Consider the following 18,872-nt stretch of genomic DNA (forward strand, 5'->3'; position numbering starts at 1 on the left):
AAAGCTAAATTATCAACAAACAAGCATGTTACATAATCTCCCCCACACGTATCTATGTGTGTGTGGGCGTTTAAACCTTGTGGACTAATTAAAAAATATTTATTTCAGCAATTATTTTGATTATTTAGCAAGTGTGGGAGAAACACCTGGATTAGCTATTCATTAATGCACAGGAACATTTGTGTGAATTAAATAGTCAAATACACGCTGTGCCTACTTGGCATTCTCAGTGCAAGTGATGATTGCGATTAGTTTTGACCAGGAGGCCTGAGTGTCAAGAGAGCAGACTGCAATTCAAACACATTACTGGCGAGTTATCCAAATGGCCATGTGTATCCCGGCGCTCATTACAACTCATTTTCCACTTAGGAAAATAATGCATTCTTCCATATTAACCACAGCACTGTATCACCAGCTGGACTAATAGAAGACGCGCATCCCGCCACAAAATAATTACTCGAGTAAATACATATCTGCAGGTCCAAAGAGAACGAAAAACTCAATTAAACCTACATTAGGCCTGCTGGGACTCGACGGAACCCCCAGGATGCAATGGGGCCAACGCTGTTGGTGCTGCGGCTAATGTGAAAGAACAGGTGGTGCAGCCATAGTGACTGTGACGAATACAGACCAGGTTAAACAAGACACCATTGTGCGTCATTGTGATATTAAAAGAACAGATGAAGTAAATGCCATTATTTACTCACTCCCAAAACAAATCCCGATATGGCTTGCCAGTTCATTAAATGTGAATAGGCATGCTTAAAGTGCCACATTATGCTGTTTTAGATACCACGCTCACTGTTATTATTATTAATAGTTGTTTGTGAGTGTAAATTATTTTGTGTTTCTCAACCACGATCCTGGAGGACCACCAGCACTGCATGTTTTGGATGTCTCCTTTGTCTGTCACACCCATTACAGGTCTTTCAGTCTCTGCTAATGAGCTGATGATCTGAATCTGGTGTGTTTGGTTAAGGAGACATGGTGTAGAGCTGGTGGTCATCCAGGAACGTGGTTGAGAAACACTGTCCTAAAGGAAAGAACTGTCTCAAATCTGCTTAATTTTTGTAAACAATGTCTACTCAGACCCATAAAAACTGTAGCTGAGGCTTGGAAGAGTTTGTGACTGTTTTTTTACATTACAAAAGCAAATCCACGTTGCATGCACTTCCAAAGGATAAGGATTAGTGCTTAAATAGGTATGTTATAACTGACGCCATTATAAGTTGTCTTGTTACAAGTGCTAAGGAAGATCATATGGAATTAGGGTTTTAGTTTTTAATGTACTGCAAGATGTAAACCAATCACAATCACATAGTACATTTAGATGGACACCAATAATCCGATTTTAATGTGATTAAGACAATACTCTGATTAAGAGTCTACCATGTAAACAGCGATTTTTGATTAATTTAATCTGATTAAGGGTAAAATCGAACTAAACAGAAAACGAATTAAAACATGGAGGATGCCGATTTTAGTAACATTATTGAATTGCAGTGCATACATGAAATCAAATCAAACTACTGGCAATCAAAATACTGCCATTCATACCTGCCAACACTTGACTCTAAAAATCCGGGAGACAAGGGAGAGGGGATGTCTAGGTGTCGGGGGGTGAGGGTCTGAATAACACATTTAAGTAACTGTACTAACTGTACTGGGTTTCGGGCAGCCGCTGCGATCGGATACTATACCAAAGTTGGCGATTCGAGGGTGTTATAGACTGTACCGGGAGAAATAACAAAACGGGAGGGTGGCAGGAGATGGGTCTAAAATATTGGAGTCTCCATGTGGGCAGGCATGCTGACGTTGTGTAGGATTTTCAACGCATTTTGCAACAGCATAGTCTACTCATACAGCTGTTTGACACTATTCTCTGCACCTACTGGGTAAGTGAAGGACCACTGGTGGTTTTATGCGTGCAGTATACAAATTTAATTAAAACAACACTCTTCCAGCAGTTCATACTCTTATCCAATATATCGTTTGTGACAGGGGGCATGCTTGAAATGTTCCTGAATGAAAGTGAAAATGCCAAACTGCAGTTAAAGTTGATAAATTGTTAATAAATGAAACACCCGAAATTACAGGAAACTCCTGAGGAAATTAGGATAGCGTGATGACCTAATGACGTTATTTGAATTATGTGCTATAACATGTAAAATGGGATCATTTGGACAGGAATCATTATTACCTTTTAAGGCAAATAATTTGATTGCAGATGTCCATGTAAAAGTAGTCACTGTCACATCTGACCAATTGGAGTAGAGCAGCTCTTAGAAAGGCAGGTTTAAAGTGATTGGTTTCCTAAAGGCATAGTTCACCCAAAAATGAAATTTCTGCCATCATTTACTCACCGTGACTTGTTCCAAACCAGTTAGGAGTTTTTGTTTGTTCTGTTGAACACAGAAGAAGATATAAGAAGATACCTATAACCATCGACTAACATAGTATTTGTTTATCCTACTATGGATGTCAGTGGTTACATAAAAACTCAAACTGATTTGTCAAGACAAGGATGAGGAGCAAATGGCAGAATTATCATTTCCAGATGAACAATCCCTTAGAACAAATCCATTCAGATGGTGCCAGTGAGATTAATGAATATTAATTACACGGTGTATTTTCTAGTGCTAGATTTATATTGCAAAGCTTAAAGAACAATAGTTCAGTACGAGTATATGAACTCTATTTTTAAATTTATTGTGACAATATTACCTTTTGTTTGTCACAAATTGATTATGCAATATTTATCATCTGTGGTTAAAATGTAATTGTTGTTTTAATGGTGAGTGAGCTGACGTTTTAGAGTATGTCACTGCTTGAAACGGAATCTTGATTTTATACACTTCAACAATCAAGTAGTTATTATTGAGGGAGCTTAATTTTAGACATCGTATTGACAAGCTTCATTGTAAACAGTTCTGAACTGCTAATCATCTGAGTCAGTGATTCAATGATCCATTCCTAAAAACCGTCACTTGCTTCATTTGAATGAATGATTCATTAGTCACTCATTAAAACGGAGACTTTTGGCCACAATATTCATTAATCCACAAAAGCTTAAAGCAAGGTATCTGTATCAAACTACACGCAACAAACTACTGACATATATATTTCTGTAAATGTCATGCACACCTACATGTTAGTGACCATTATGAAAATCTTTCATCGAGAACATTTTGCTAAACGCCCCTTTGTGTTGTCATGGCAGGAAAATACAGGAAATGGCATGAGAATGAAAAGAAAATGAAAAGTCATCGTCACAATGGTGCTTGCCTCTGGGATCTTTTCCTTGCCAACCTTATCACTTTAAACCAGAGTTGATACCTGGTTGTCACTGACCATTTTGCGAAATTCTCCAACAAATGCCTTCTACTTTCCATTACAAAACCCACATGCCTTCCAGAGCATTTGAAATTACAGATATAATTTTAAATTACAAACAGTAATTTTGCCAGGAAACTTTCAGCTAATGGGACATTTCACGTTGTTATGCTGAAAAGAATGCAGCTCCAATCAAATGTTGCCCAGAGGCTTCTAAAACTTATTTACCACAACTAAAAGCTGAATGGTGGAAGCGCTAATTACATTTTGTCAAAGTGCTGAAACTTTTTAACACCACTCAGACTCAAACTTACCCTGGGTGCTGAAGGTGGCGTCAATGGCAGAGCCGTCCCATGATTCCACTGCGCTGTCCACACTGGGGATGGTGGTTGAATAGATGTCAGACAGTTTTCCAGCCTTCTGACCGTCATCCTCCAGATCGCTCAGGTTGTTCAGACGTCCCGTTACTGACGGCGGCTTTGGGCTTGGCACTGTAAAAAGAGCGAAACGAAAAAGACAATGGACCCTTTTCATATTTACAGGTATCTTGACAGTGAAAGTCATCATAGTTGAAGAGCAATGAAAGGGAGAGTAACACCAATAAATATTTTTTATTCCTATTTGCTCAAAGAATAAAATAAAAACTTCACGATAGTGTTTTCATGAGTTTCAAAAATGAAAAATAAAATCGTATGAGACTGATAATGGCAGCCCGAGGACAGAATAGCATCAAAGTTACTGTTCTGCCCATAGACGCTGCATTATAAACACCTTTCATAAGCAGTAATTGTTTTCTTTTGTATTCTGATGCAAAGTACAGCTTTATAAATGAACATACTTAAAAAAAAACATTAATATATTAAAAACTTTAAAGCAATTAATATGCGGATGACTGTCATAACCATCTCTATTCTCCAAACCCACCAATCACAGTCAATACACCACAAGTGGATATCAGATATTTAACTTGTGAACTCTTTAATACCTTTCCAGGGTCCAAATCTCTATCTATTTAACACGTAAAAGCTTTCTCTGTTGCCTTTTATGACCACTGTTTAGTCATATCTCATATTAAAGGCAATTTTTTACTAAATAAAGCCCATTTCAGTCTCTGGCCTTTCTGCATCCCAGACACTTAATAATTTTATTGATTTATAAAACATGAATCGCTGTTTGACCATTTAAGACTTGGGCATGAACATAAACACCACATGTTTTAGCATACTCTGAGCATACAGTATTATTTGTTATGGACCTTTAGTATCAGAAACCGTGACCCGTGACAACAGATTTAATGTTTTGTTCTTGGACATGCAACATGACCATGTCTGTTGTGATGTGTATAAATGATAAAGAATACATTCATCAGACCATAGGCTGTAATGACTCAAGGCTAGGCATCTTTACTGCATTTTAGAGCTACAAAGATAGTTAAGATACAGATAGTTACAAAAGATAGTCTGTGAAAAAGAGTGAATGTGAAGAAGAGTAAAAGCTAATGTAATCATTCAATTGTTCAAATATTATAACAAATATAAGTTAAGGTATAATTTTACTGATATATAATTATTAGTTATAAAATGTCAGAATTCATGTAAAAATTCTAATTCTAAATAAACATTTATTGTTATTATTCTTATTATTGATACTTATCTTATTAATAAAAGTTTTTGAAACTATAAGGAACTATGTTTTTGGAAAATGGAAAAATTTGATATTATAATAGTTCAATCTAATGACAATTAAGTAACTTGTTAACAGTAAAGAAATCAAATAGTTTAAACAGATAAATAAATAAATGAAATCTATGTAAATTATTAGTAAAAACAATAAATAATAAAATAAAAATATAAGTAATGTAATTTTTGTTCATTACTTTATAATAATAATACAATTGCATGGTCGTGATAGTATTAATGCAGTGCAATAATTAATATTTGTCATCAAAATAACATCACACATTTTTAGCGTAAGCCTCTTTAGGTTAAAGCTTTCTAAGACACTGGGGAGTGTGTTCAGACTCGACTGAACATGTATTGTAGAAATAAAAGCATGTCCACTCACGTTCTCCCTGTTTCTTGATCTTGAGCGTGACGGACTCTCCTGCCATCTGCAGCAGGTGAATGGCTTCACTCAGAGGTTTGCCCTTCAGACTGTTGCTGTTAATGGCCAGGATGCGATCACCAATGTGAATGGCACCGGTCCTGTAGAGGAAACAGCACATAAACACAGTCTTTAAAGGCAACTGCAGTGCGTCATTTTAAAAGCCTGTGTGTTGGTGAAAGCATGCATTCGTTCTACTGCATCCTTGCGAAATTATCCAAATGATAAATTACTTGATGTAATTTTAAACAGCAAATCAGCATATTAAATTGATTATCAGTATTGATGCAGGAAATTCTGGATTTCATAAAAGGAATAATTTACATTTTAAAATAAAGTCAAATGCAAAGCAAGTATTTTAAACTGTAAACATATTTCACACTGTTCTTGTTCTTGTTGTATTTTAGATTAAATAAATGTTGGTGAGAAGAAAAACTACACCATTTCAATAATTTTGGTAAGTAAAAATTATGTAAAACATCACAGACTAACTCTCTCTTAATGCATATTTCACTAAAGCACTATATTGAAAGGGATAGTTCACCCAAAAATGAAAATTCTGTCATCATTTACTCATCCTTCACTTTTTTCAAACCTCTTTGAATTTCTTTCTTCTGTTAAACATTGAAGTAGATATTTTGAAGAAAGCTGAACCACCTATAACCATTGACTTCCATAGTATTTGTTTGTCCTACCATTAAAGTCAATGGTTACACGTTTCCAGCATTCTTCACAATATCCTCTTTTTTCAATTGAGGTTGAGTAAATATTCACCTTTTGGTGAACTATCGCTTTAATTTCAGTTGCCAGACTGAAGGCTCCACCAGAGCTGTACCTCTCGGCCAGGCCTCCTTTAGTGAGGCTGGAGATGATGATGGGGTCGAAGGGCTCCTCAGTGCCCGAGATGGTGATGCCCAGTGGGCCGCCGTAGCGCTTCAGCTCCACAGTGTAAATGATGGCGCCGGAGGTCTCCTGCTCGTCTGCAACACAGGCCAACAGCACACGGGCGTTCCTATCAACACTGCCAGCACGCAGGACACCTCACAGAGGGGCAGAGAGCAGAGCGAAGACACCCCTCACAACACCGGACAGAGAGAACAGGTACAGGGAGCAGGAGGGGTGACCACAAAATAATAACAGAAATGTGGAGAGAAAACAAAGAGGAACCCAAAGGAAACCAATGGAGGTGGGGTGAAAATACTAGAGCTGTCAGTTTAATACACAAATTGAGAATTCAGTAAGTCTATACGTCTAAATTACATTTAATCAAAGAAATTACATAAAGCAATGTGTTGGGTTCACACCAAACGCTTACTTGCTCTAGATTACTCATAGAATGTGTTTTTGCCTAATGCAAATTTTAAGCTACATTTTTCAACTTGTAAGAAATGCCACACATTCATGGCAAAAGTCCCCCGTCTGGCAAAAAATTGACTGTATTCACGAGTTTGGATTGTAATAAATGTAATATACTCAAATACATACTTAAGTTAGTGTTTGATGTGAATCCAGCATTAGATATATTAAATATTTTATTTTTTAAAGAAATGCACAGAGCTATGAAACAAACAAAAAAATCAAGAGAGCTCTTGAAAATTCTCAGTTTCTCCTTACATATTAAGTATGGGTTTGAGTCATTTAAGGTCTGATAAATTTTTAAACAACAATTTAATTTAGAGCATGTTTTTGCAAAATTCGACTGCTGGTCTCAAAATTAGGGTTATTCCAACAATATACTTTTTTACCTAACTTTTCTGACTTGTGAATTCAGTATTTTACAAAATAAAACAAAAAGTATGTTCAATTCAAACTCAAAACTGTTAATCTAGAGAAACTGAGAATCTTTAAGTGGTCTCAGTGTTTTTTTTTCATTGCTTTTACCTTGGATCTAAAAAGTTCAGAATTGATTACTTTGATTAATTAGTACATTATGTCAGTAATTTGAAGCAAATTGCTAACTGATTGACAATATTCAAAATTAAAAATAAATGTCTTTTGTATTACTTATTAACACTTTACATACACTATCTGACAAATGTCTTATCCATGTTTAAGGAACAACAAATAATAACTTGACTTCTAGTTGATCATTTGGTATCAAAAGTGGCTAATATGAAAGGCAAAGGCCTCTAGATTACGCTTGTTTTACCAAAATAAAGTATGATCAAGTCTTTTAGTCTTTACATTATTTAATTAGAACAGTAAGGTCTGACTTTGCTTAGACAAAAGTCGTATCATTTACCAGAAATAATGTACAAAATAGAATATATAGTCATGGTTCAGTGGAAAAATATATATATTGTGTATGACTCCCGTGAGCTTGGAGCACTGCATCCATAAATCTCTGCAATGACTCAAATAACTTATTAATAAAGTCATCTGGAATGGCAAAGAAAGTGTTCGTGCAGGACTCCTAGTGTTCATCAAGATTCTTTGGATTCAACTTCAATGCCTCCTTCATCTTACCCCAGACATGCTCAATAATGTTCACCACTGGTGACTGGGCTGGCCAATCCTGGAGGACCATGATCTTCTTTGCTTTCAGGAACTTTGATATGGAGGCTGAAGTATGAGAAGGAGCGCTATCCTGCTGAAGAATTTGCCCTCTCCAGTGGTTTGTAATGTAATAAGCAGCACAAATGTCTTGATACCTCAGGCTGTTAATGTTGTTATCCACTCTGCAGATCTCTCGCATGCCCCCATACTGAATGTAACCCCAAACCATGATTTTTCCTTCACCAAACTTGACTGATTTTAGTGAGAATCTTGGGTTCATGCTGGTTCCAATAGGTCTTCTGCAGTATTAGTGATGATTGGAATGCAGCTCAACAGATGATTCAGCTGAAAACATCTACCTTTTACCATTTTTTCTCATGATCAACTAGAAATAAAGTTATTATTGGGATCAACGACAAGAGTTTTGTCAGGTAGTGTATTCATTCTTTTCAGTAATGAAAAAAATATAAAAAGTTTTAGTGTTGATTTTTACATGTGAAGAGTTCAGATGCAAAAACCTCTAAAAGCCATTTGAAATTTCCTTCAAAAATTTGCATTTTCATTAGGCTCTTGACTGTAGGTTCAGTAAAATCTAATTTATGGCAAACAATACACTCTTTTAAAGGTCTTTAAAATGAAATAACTTAACATAAACATTGGAGCCTGAGGAAAAAATGCACATTTCTAATTGGAAAATTTCAAACGGCACTTAGAGGTTTTTGCATCTGAACTCTTCATATTTTACAATTATACATTATATATTGGTCTCATTTTACTTACGATGTTATATAGTTTCATTTCAACTTGATAATAAAAAAAAATCACATCATGTAATCAGTTTCATTAAAAATGCTAATTGACTGACAACCCTATAAAACCCAAGAAAAAGAGAGCAAAAACAACTAATTATGCTCACAAAATATAATAAACAAGAGAGTAATAGAGAGGCAAGAGAAATGGGAAATAAAGTAAAGGCAATTTGAAAGAAGAATGATGCAAGATAATGGAAGTGGTGCATCCAGAAAAAAAAAATAAACCAAAAATGAGAAAAAGGAAAATACAAGGGAGTGGCAAAATGGAGATATTCACATGCATAATACCAAAAAAATGGGATATTGGCTCTGTGATCCATTTTAGAAATGGATCCTGCACCTACCTCTACAAATCACACACGTTATCATCCAAAGAGGAGCTAAACCCCCAAAGCCTTGCTCACAATGCATTTCAAAAGACTAAATGTCAGATGTCAGAAATTACTTTTCTTTTTTTTTACCCAAGTGTGCATTCATGCTGTATATCCTATCAGTACGCGTGTCCTCGGGGGATTTTCATGCTAGTTGCTCCACCAGCTGAGCTACAGGAATCATAATGTAAATTAATCATACGAGCGAGCTCATTTCCTATGCGCTCAGCAAACAGATACAACCATCGCAATACCGAAATCCACTTAAAAGTATCTTATAAAATATTCGTGCTGCTGATTTATAATGCTCAACATCAATTAAGAGGTCAACCTGTGCCTTTCTGTACCGCTAAAAAGTAAGAGAAAAATTGACGAAAACTGTGAGATCCAGCTTTCACTCGCATTCCAAACACTAATGAATTTAGGACATCTGTCAGATCGCTGCAGTGTTTGTGTGTTGGGGGTCTGGGGATGTTCGTTAACATGAGGTCGGCTCATTACGCCTTTGTTTTTTTCGATGATGGACTAATGGAGAGATGGGAAGGAAATTACCCCTATTTAGCACACAGTCAGCGCGGCCTCTCTCAGACTGATGATTTGTTGTCACAGCTCTAAAAAAAGAGCTTGTAAAAAAAAATTAATGTTCTCGGTGAAAAGGATCTAAATAAACCTCCAGCTCTGGGCGAGCAACTAAAACACACAAGGTGCCATTTTAGCGACACAATGGACATCCTGGATGAAATATGGTGAGTTTTTCCAACAGGTCTGCTTTGTTTTATGTGTATAACGCCCTTGTGGAGGACCACGTTGCAAAGGATAAAAGGTTTCTAATCTGATAATTGAACTAAACGAGCATTAAATTGGAGCAATTAAACCTAATTTTCTTCCGTGTGCACAACACTAATGGCGTTAAGGATGAATTGTGAGGTTGCTGGAGCAAGGAGAGATGTGTATGTTGTTGGAGCTCTCCAAAAATGAAAGGTTTACCAGAAGGTCCTTTAACACAGAGAAATATTCAAGGCTAGTTTTATTTAAAGAGGACATATAATGCTTTGTAATGTTTTCCTTTGGCATGTAATGGCAGAATTTTGGTGTGGTTCAAAAATTTAAATGCAAAATCAGCCAAAGACGCCTAAACAAACGAAATACAGGATATAATGCCATAAATAGTGACTATAAATAGAACCGAAAGCTCATGCATACATTTTTTTCTCATTATTTTTCTATACTTTTCTCAATTTGTGTGCTTGTGAAGGCAGCAAATATCTATTTTAAAATAATAAAGCATGTTTATCTCTTGTAATTCACCAAATAGACAAAATGTTGACCTTAAAGCACATCATATGACCTCTTTACAAACGTAAAATGGATGTTGAGTTTATAATATCAAGATTTTTATGTTTGGATTGAACTATGCCTGTAAACCAAAAATTCCACGGAGAACATCCTAATTTAATGTCTTATAAAGTCATCCAGCGGTATAACTAGGCACTAAAGCTTAGCAATATATTAAAAAGTCAAACATATTTATGATTTTTCCCTCTGGCCAAATAAAAGCTATGATTAATTTACTTTATTTGCAAAGTCTGTAAATACAGAACTGACCCATACACAAGTGGCATTAGCTGTCCATGTGATCTGAGTATCTGTGAAATAAAGCTTTTATTTTTAAATTTGACCATCAGCAATCTTTCTAAATTAGTCATTTATTTATGACTAAAACTGTTTCCTTTAAGCAATGTGGTGCAAAAAGGTTGATTTGAATTAGCTTTTAACTCTCCATTACGTTCTTTAAAAAGCGTGTCATTAAACTAATTTCCCAATCCATCTTTCCCTCTTAATTTGCAAACATGAATCTAAAAAACACTGACTATCTCTCTGCCATCTCTAGTTTAAAATTAAGCTGCAAAAAATGGAAGTTAGATAGATTAATTGTCCTGTTTTCTGTTATTTTATCAGTACATTACACTGAAGCAAATATTTAATATACAATTTTAATATAATATTTAATAAATCACTTGAAGTTGTTCCGTTTCTCTAGATTTCTGTTTTATAGCTATGTTTGCGCAAAACTTTGTACATTTATGCTTAAATATTTTGGCTTAAAATAAAAATGTGCCTTATTTTTAGACTTTAACACTTTATTTTGATGGTTCATTTGAGTATTAGTAGACTGTCTGCTTAATATCTGTTGGTACTGCTCCTTTAACAGACATTTAACTGACTATAAGAAAGTTTGCAAGTACATGTCAACCTTCACCAACCTTAACCTAAACCTAACAGTCTTATAATCTAATGAGAATTAGTTGGCATGTAGATGCAATGAAACAAACAGACCATCAAAAGAAAGTGTGACCTTTAATACTAATTACAGGGCAACACAATGCCAATGTTTTATCCTAAGAAAGCAATATTTGGTGTATTAACCCTAATTATCAATCATATTCTCAATATTCTATCAACCAATATTCTCAAACACATACTTAACAAACCCAGTAAATCCAGAGAAACTGAGACTTTCGAAGTGGTATGACAATATATATAGCTAAGGGAAAATATACCCATATGAGGTGAAAGTTATTTCTGTCTTTAAGTTATTCATAGCTAATAATATTGCCTTGTTTGCTCTCATCTTGTCCTTTTTCCGTCCTTGCCATATCAGTATAAAACCCGATTATTTTAGAGTAAGCTAATTAATCAGGTCCTAATAGCTTATTCTTTATCTTGATCCTGCCAAACAAACATTAGAGGTCTAATCTGCCCTCGTACGGGGTTTTTCTTTAGTGTTCATTTTGTGTGGATTGTGCATCTGCAGAGACTCAGAGGTACCTGAGTTGTCCTCGTCCTTGCGGATCTTTAGTTTAACCAGGTCTTCACACTGCTGCAGGATCTGAACGGCGTCCTCCATGGAGCAGTTGTCCAGACGGATATTGTCGATTGCCAGAAGCTTATCCCCCAGCTCTAGCGTGCCCGTCCTTTAAGAAAGCACATGGAAAACCATTACAATCTTTTTGTGCTGATTTTTTATAGCAACATTTCCTCAGCCAACACAGCACATCTCCATTTCGTCTCGCAGCGCTTTGAGGGAAAGGTTATTTTCTCCCTCGTGCAGACATTTACACTCATTCCGTTGTAGTCCGAGCTCACATTCTGCTGGAAAACACATCCATTATTCAGCGTATTGACCGTGGCGTATGGTAAAGAGCAGGCGGAGGTAGATCCCGAGCATAGAAAACTCCTGACTCTTTATCGTATGGGTCATAATTGAGTGTCGTTGCGTATTCAGATTAGACACCGAGATGTAATCCTGCCTGAATTCACAATTATTCCACCACTTCTTCATATTAAATGGCTCACTTATTAAGGCCTTTTTAATAGAGCTGAAATGGAGGAGAGCAGAGATATGAAAGATATTATGAGCCAAGGTCATCTAATATGAGCATAGAGGAAAAAAGACATGTATTTTAGCACTCCACCGCGTACATACTTGCTCATAACGCAGTTCTTTCTCTGCTCCATGCATAATTATCAGGTAAACATATGGTCTATTATGTAAAAGCATGGGAAATTAGAGTTTGTGTGCTGAAAGGATGGTAATTACTTTGTTTACAGCTTTTCCCAACTATTACCATGGAGAATTAGTCTTTTTTTCCCCCTAGTTTTTTTTAGCCTTTTTTAGAAATTTGAGTTGAGTTGAAGTTTACTACTGTGCAAAAGTTTGAATGGTGTATCTCCTGAAAGAGATTTATAATTGTATTCATAAAGAACAGATGCAATTGAGCAACAGTATGGAAGCTTGTGGGCAAACAGTGCTGTCGCCTCACAGCAAGAAGGTCACTGGGTTGCTGGTTTGAACCTTGGCTCAGTTGGCATTTCTGTGAGGAGTTTGCATGTTCTCCCTGCGTTCGCGTGGGTTTTCTCCGGGTGCTCCGGATTACCCCACAGTCGAAAGACATGCGGTACAGGTAAATTGGGTAGGCTAAATTGTCCGTAGTGTATGAGTGTATGAGGGTGACAGGCCCAGACGACAGGCCGGCTGGAATGTATAAAAAAAAAGTAGTTATCATATGGACAAGTCTAAAATGGCTTGTTCCAAAGAGTTGACCCCGCAACAATACGGGACAAAGGCCAAAGAAGAAGAAGAAGAACAGTATGGAAGCTTGTCTCTGATATGGGGAAAACAAAAGTATTTAGAGAATTTTGAGATTCGAGTTTATAACTTGTAATTGCTAGACACAAAACTTGAGATCCTGTAAAGCAAGGTTTACAACATTTACTTTAAATTCGTTATGGAGTTTTAAAGTCAGTTTGTGTGATGACCCGGAATAAATGTGATGTAAGGAAAAGAGATGGGTTTAAGAAAAAAAACTGAATGATAGGAAGATGTATATGAAGAGTTCAGATGCAAAAGTGATCATTTTTCTCAGACTCCTATGTTTATGTTGAGTTATTTCATGTTAAAGACCTTTAAAAGAGTGTATTCTTGGCCATAAACGTGAAATTATTGAACCTGCACACAGGAGCCTGATAAAAATGCTCATTTTTGAAGGAAATTTTAAACTGCTTTTAGAGGTTTTTGCATCTGAACTCATCATATATATTTTGAGTTTTTGCGTTATCTCGCAAATATGTTTTGCGAAGGAAAGCAAAGATGTTTTACTTTCCCTTGTAAAACTGTTGTTTGACAGTTGTTCCTGTTCACTTCATACATAACAACCTTTCCATTTTTGCCTGGCTTCATTCATTTTTCTTTTCGGCTTAGCGCCTTTATTAATCGGGTGTCGCACAGTGGAATGAGCCGCCAACTTATCCAGCATATGTTTTACGCAGCCGATGCTCTTCCAGCCGCAACCCAACACTGGGAAACACCCATACACTCTTGCATTCACACGCATACTCTATGGACAATTTAGCTTACCCAATTCATCTATACCACATGTCTTTGGACTTGTGGGGGAAACCAGAGCACCCAGAGGAAACCCAAGCGAACATGGGGAGAACATGCAAACTCTACACAGAAATGCCAACTGACCTAGCCGGAACTCGAACCAGAGACCCTCTTGCTGTGAGGCAATTGTGCTACCCACTGCGCCACTGTGCTGCCTTTTGCTGGGATTCTCCTGTATTTTACCATTCTGTTCCGCTCTCATCCAATCATTAAGTATTTTCCCAAATTTGTCCCACATTTTTAATCCTGAAAGCAGGTTGAAATTATTATAAATATGTCTGCAATCAATTTCTATTCATTACAGCTCTGTGTCGATCATCACCCTTACTATGATACCTCTGAATCAGCGAATGCATGTATGAGCGGTGACTGACGGACTCGCTCCGTATGACAAACTGATGCCAGACCAGCTTCTGTACAAAAAAAGTGCTAAAGTGCAGGACAGGCAAAAGCGGAAGGATTGACATGTATAAGGTGAACAGGAAGTGTTTGTGGAACAACAGTTTTGTGAGGGAACGCATCGAAACGCATCCTATCACCCAGTTTTTTTTTCTTCCCCAACATCACATTCCTTCTGGGTCTCCGTAAGTTTTTGGTGCCAAAAATAAAATAAAAAAATAAATAAGAATAAAATAAAATAAAAGTAAAATTTAATTAAATAAAAAAATAACATTAAATAAATAAAAATAAACAAATAAATACAATAAAAATAATAAATAAATAAAATGGTAATTATGACTTTATATAAGTTTAAATATTTTATCCCCAAAGAAACATATTCTACACAAAAACAAGCATAACAACAGTTTTCAGCATCGATAATACTAATAAAAAAGAGTCTTTTAAGCACCAAATGAGCATGTTTGGATGTTTTCTGAAGGATCTAAAATAACTGCTGTCAAACATCCAGCTTTACTCTCACGGGAATAAATAATATTTAAACATCTAATAAAAATGAATATATTATTTTAATGATGTTTCACTGTTACTATTTTTATGGTATTTTTAACAAACAAATGCAAAGATTTGTTATAGATTGAATCAGTGCTTTACCTGGAGCCTAAAGTTATTTTTAAAAACAGAAATCCAAGTTAGTACATTTTTTAGAGGAGTACAGCAAGATTAGATTTTATTGCAAACAGCCCCGGATAGACCTCACGATCAACAATAATGCAGTCAAGCAGCACTCTACACCTTTCCTCAGGGCAACCGTTGAGATTTATGCCAATACGGCAGGATTCACTTTCTCCTAGCCGCATTCAATCTGAAGCCTGGAGAAAATTTACATTTATGTACATATAAGAATGCTTTTGCAGGCCGATGCAGATAGCATACGCTCATAGTCATGCTCAATGCTGTGCGCAGATGTCATTACATTAGCCATTTGGGTTAAGTCAGAGCTATTTAAGGACAGGATGAAGTGCTGATTTGGATGAGAGTTCAGAAATGCAGTGCTTATTTGCAACTTTCAACATCATTACTATAGTGTTAACGTGATGATCCTTCAGAAAGCTTTGTGCTCCAGAAATATTTTTTATTATTAATGCTGAAAGTAGTTCGTCTGCTTGATAAAGCACCACTTAATTCACAATTTGATTACAAAGTTCTGAGGAAATCAATTTGTTTATGAAATGATTCATTGCAGTTTTCTCTTCGGTTCTTGTATTAATAACAATTACTGTAATTAAATAGGACACTATTGTATTATGTTATTCTTTACAGACTATATTGCTTTTTAGAGAGACATAAGCAAAAATGTTCCATAGGTTAATACTTTGATGAAAGCTATAATACTTCTTTTATTTGATAAATAAAGATCAAAAGGACAGCATTTTTTATCATTTTTTTTCTGAAATATAACATTAGACATTGCATTTGATTAATGCAATGTATACTTGATGAATAAGGGTTCAAACATCTTATGCTCAGATTTATGTTAATGGACCAGTTGATGTAAGCTTTTTTTCCAGCATTGAAATTGAAATATATATATTTAATAATGTCAATGTATATATATATATATATATATATATATATATATATATATATATATATATATATATATAGTCAAGAAGAGCATTCACAAAAAGAGAGGTAGTCTTCACTGAAGACAGAAACGAAGGTGATTAATATTTCTAATATGGCAGATTGCAGAATGAGTAATGATATATAGTTGAGATCAATTATTAGCCCCCCTTTGAATTTTTTTCGTTTTTAAATATTCCCCAAATGGTGATTAACAGAGCAAGGAAATTTTTACAGTATGTCTGCTAATATCTGTTCTTCTGGAGAAAGTCTTATTTGTTTTATTTTGGCTAGAATAAATGTTTTTAACTTTTTAAACACCATTTTAAGGACAAAATTATTAGTCCTATTATATTTTTTTCAATAGTCTACAGAACAAACCATAGTTATACAATAACTTGCCTATTTACTTTAACCTGCCTAATTAACCTAATTAACCTAGTTAAGCCTTTAAATGTCACTTTAAGCTGTATAGAAGTGTCTTGAAAATATCTAGTAAACTATTATGTACTTTCCTCATCGCACAGATCAAATAAATCAGTTAATAGAAATGAGTTATTAAAACTATTATGATTACAAATGTGTTGAAAAAAATCTCTGTTAAACAGCAATTGGTAAAAAAAAAAAAAATTAACAGGGAGGCTAACAATTCTGACTTCAAGTGTATATATATATATATATATATATATATATATATATATATATATATATATATATATATATATATATATATATATATATATATATATATATATTTATATTCAGTTTCCGTACTTTGTGTTTTCCACATTAACAGTAGTAAATAGAATTATGGAACCTTGATATTTGCTTTTGATGTTAAAAATTCAACTCTACAGTTAAACAAAGTGACTTTTATTGACATTTTAGTAATTTGAATAGAAATAACAATGTTTAAGACATGATATATAGGGAAATAAATCTGTAAAATAACATAAAATGTACTGGCTCGATACAAGTATTTTGTACCGTGATTTACAACACCAACCCAGAAAATATATCACTTTAAACTATTAAATATGTTAATAAAAGTCACTTTTTCGAACTTTAAGGTTAAAAGTTGTCCAAAAAATTATCAAGGTCTCATAATGTGATTTAAATGCATAAATAAGTGGGGAAAAATAAAAACATGAAACACAAAATACAAAAAAATGCTAATTTACAGATATTTTTACAGTGTAATTTGCTTTTTATTTCAGAATTCATTCTTGCAGATCTTAGGTAATTTAATTTTTTAACAGCTTGGGGAGGAAAATATTGAATTGAGAGACAAAAACCCAGTTGTATCTTGAAGGTCGGACCTTTTTTCCTCAGATTTGAAACTATATTTCTCACAATTACACATTTAAAAGCTCAAACATTTCCAACCATTCAAGTTTATTTTTTCTTGGTTTTTAGAAGTGTGGTGTATGTGATAACTGTGAAATGCAAACTTAAAATTCTGAAAAAAAAAAAAACTATCTAATAACTTAAAATTGTTGCAAACTCAGTTACAAGTAGGCTGAAATGTCAGTTACTGTATAAACCTAGAATGTTGAAGGAAAAAAAGGCAAATAGAAAATCATATGATGTCAACTCAACTCAAAACAAGTGCAAAATTCTCTAAAAAAATCTTGCATTTGATTTATTCATGCATTTAATTTATTTACTATAAATGCCATGCTGGGTCAGACTGATGGAGGACATGTTTTAATCATGGTCACTATGTTTTTAAAGCATGCTATACTGAATGAAACATGCTGCAACTCGGATATAAAAACAAAATCTCTTTTTACAGTGTATCAAAGCGTAAGATGCTGGTGGGAGTTAATGCGCTGGAGGCTGTATTTGAGATGTTTTGCATAAGATTAGAATTTCTGAACGTAAAAGCAGACATAGTGTGAGACTGTGACGTGAGGCGGTACCTGTGTGCCACGCTGCCTTTCTTTATGTCAGAGATGATGAGTGCATCTCCGGGCTTCCTACTGGAAGGAGCTGCGGAGAGACAAGAGAACAATCAGATTTATTTAATATTCTTCATCCAACTGTGAGTCATTCTTAGTTTTTTTTTCTTAAGTAAACTGCTTTAAAGGTTCCGCCTTGATAACAAAGGAGTTTTTAAAACTGGAGAGAGTAAATCTGATGACACAGCAAGAGTTTTGTGTCAAGCACTGCTTCTTTATATGGTTGCTGGAGAACTAGTTGGTTGAACAAGTACTTGTCATTCCAGTCTAGTCGAAAGTGATGGTTTTTGTTGTCTATTTTACATTTTTCCGGCTTGCAGAATGACATGATGACACTGCAAACAATGCCAATCTGAATGACTGACAAAAGAGATTCACATTTTCAACAGCGCTATGTAGACCGTAGTATTAGAGTAAATAATAGTGCGTATATAACTATGACAATTTTGGAACCAAGAAAACACTCTGTAGAACAATCTTAAACCAAGAAAGCTTGCTGGGCTTATAGATTTAGAATCAAAAGCAACCACAGAGCATCCTGACCAAACTAAAACCACAAAAAATAAGTTTTAGATTTGGATTAAGCTGCTCTTTTCTCTCCCAGCAGTGAAGTATGAGTGAGTTTTAACTCTAAAGCTTCCATTTTTATGCAGTCAAGCCATAAAAATCCTTAATGAAAACCATGAAATGTCATTAATGATAGTTTATTTATGTAAAACTCTTGTCACATATATTAACAACACAGAGACAAATATAACAAATATTATTTTATGACATATGAAAAAGACTATTTAACAATCACAGTGCACCAATATAATTAAAT

At 34.9% G+C, this 18,872-nt stretch overlaps 2 protein-coding genes across 54 annotated transcripts in view; one reads left to right on the plus strand and one right to left on the minus strand.

Moving 5' to 3' along the window:
* Positions 1-8,954, plus strand: part of LOC101884202 (uncharacterized) — a 51,358-nt gene extending 42,404 nt beyond the window's left edge. Inside the window, exons 8-9 of the transcript XR_015482873.1 lie at positions 5,844-5,893; positions 6,240-8,954. The gene's annotated coding sequence lies outside the window, so the exon portion shown is untranslated. The remainder of the gene's footprint in view (positions 1-5,843; positions 5,894-6,239) is intronic.
* grip1 (glutamate receptor interacting protein 1) overlaps positions 1-18,872 on the minus strand; it is a 359,454-nt gene that overhangs the window by 17,334 nt on the left and 323,248 nt on the right. For 30 of the 53 annotated variants that reach the window (XM_087246975.1, XM_087246973.1, XM_087246961.1 and 27 more), the window contains 5 exons: positions 18,011-18,080; positions 11,945-12,090; positions 6,272-6,416; positions 5,398-5,537; positions 3,648-3,824 (listed from right to left, as the gene is read on the minus strand). In XM_087246975.1, coding sequence (XP_087103101.1) covers positions 3,648-3,824; positions 5,398-5,537; positions 6,272-6,416; positions 11,945-12,090; positions 18,011-18,080 — 678 coding nt within the window. Of the gene's footprint in view, positions 1-3,647; positions 3,825-5,397; positions 5,538-6,271; positions 6,477-11,944; positions 12,091-18,010; positions 18,081-18,872 lie in introns of all 53 variants that reach the window. The other 23 variants (XM_087246969.1, XM_087246951.1, XM_087246962.1 and 20 more) reach the window with 1 other exon arrangement.

The sequence above is a fragment of the Danio rerio genome, chromosome 4, assembly GCF_052040795.2.
Source record: "Danio rerio strain M-AB ecotype USA chromosome 4, GRCz13ab, whole genome shotgun sequence".
NCBI lineage: Eukaryota > Metazoa > Chordata > Actinopteri > Cypriniformes > Danionidae > Danio > Danio rerio.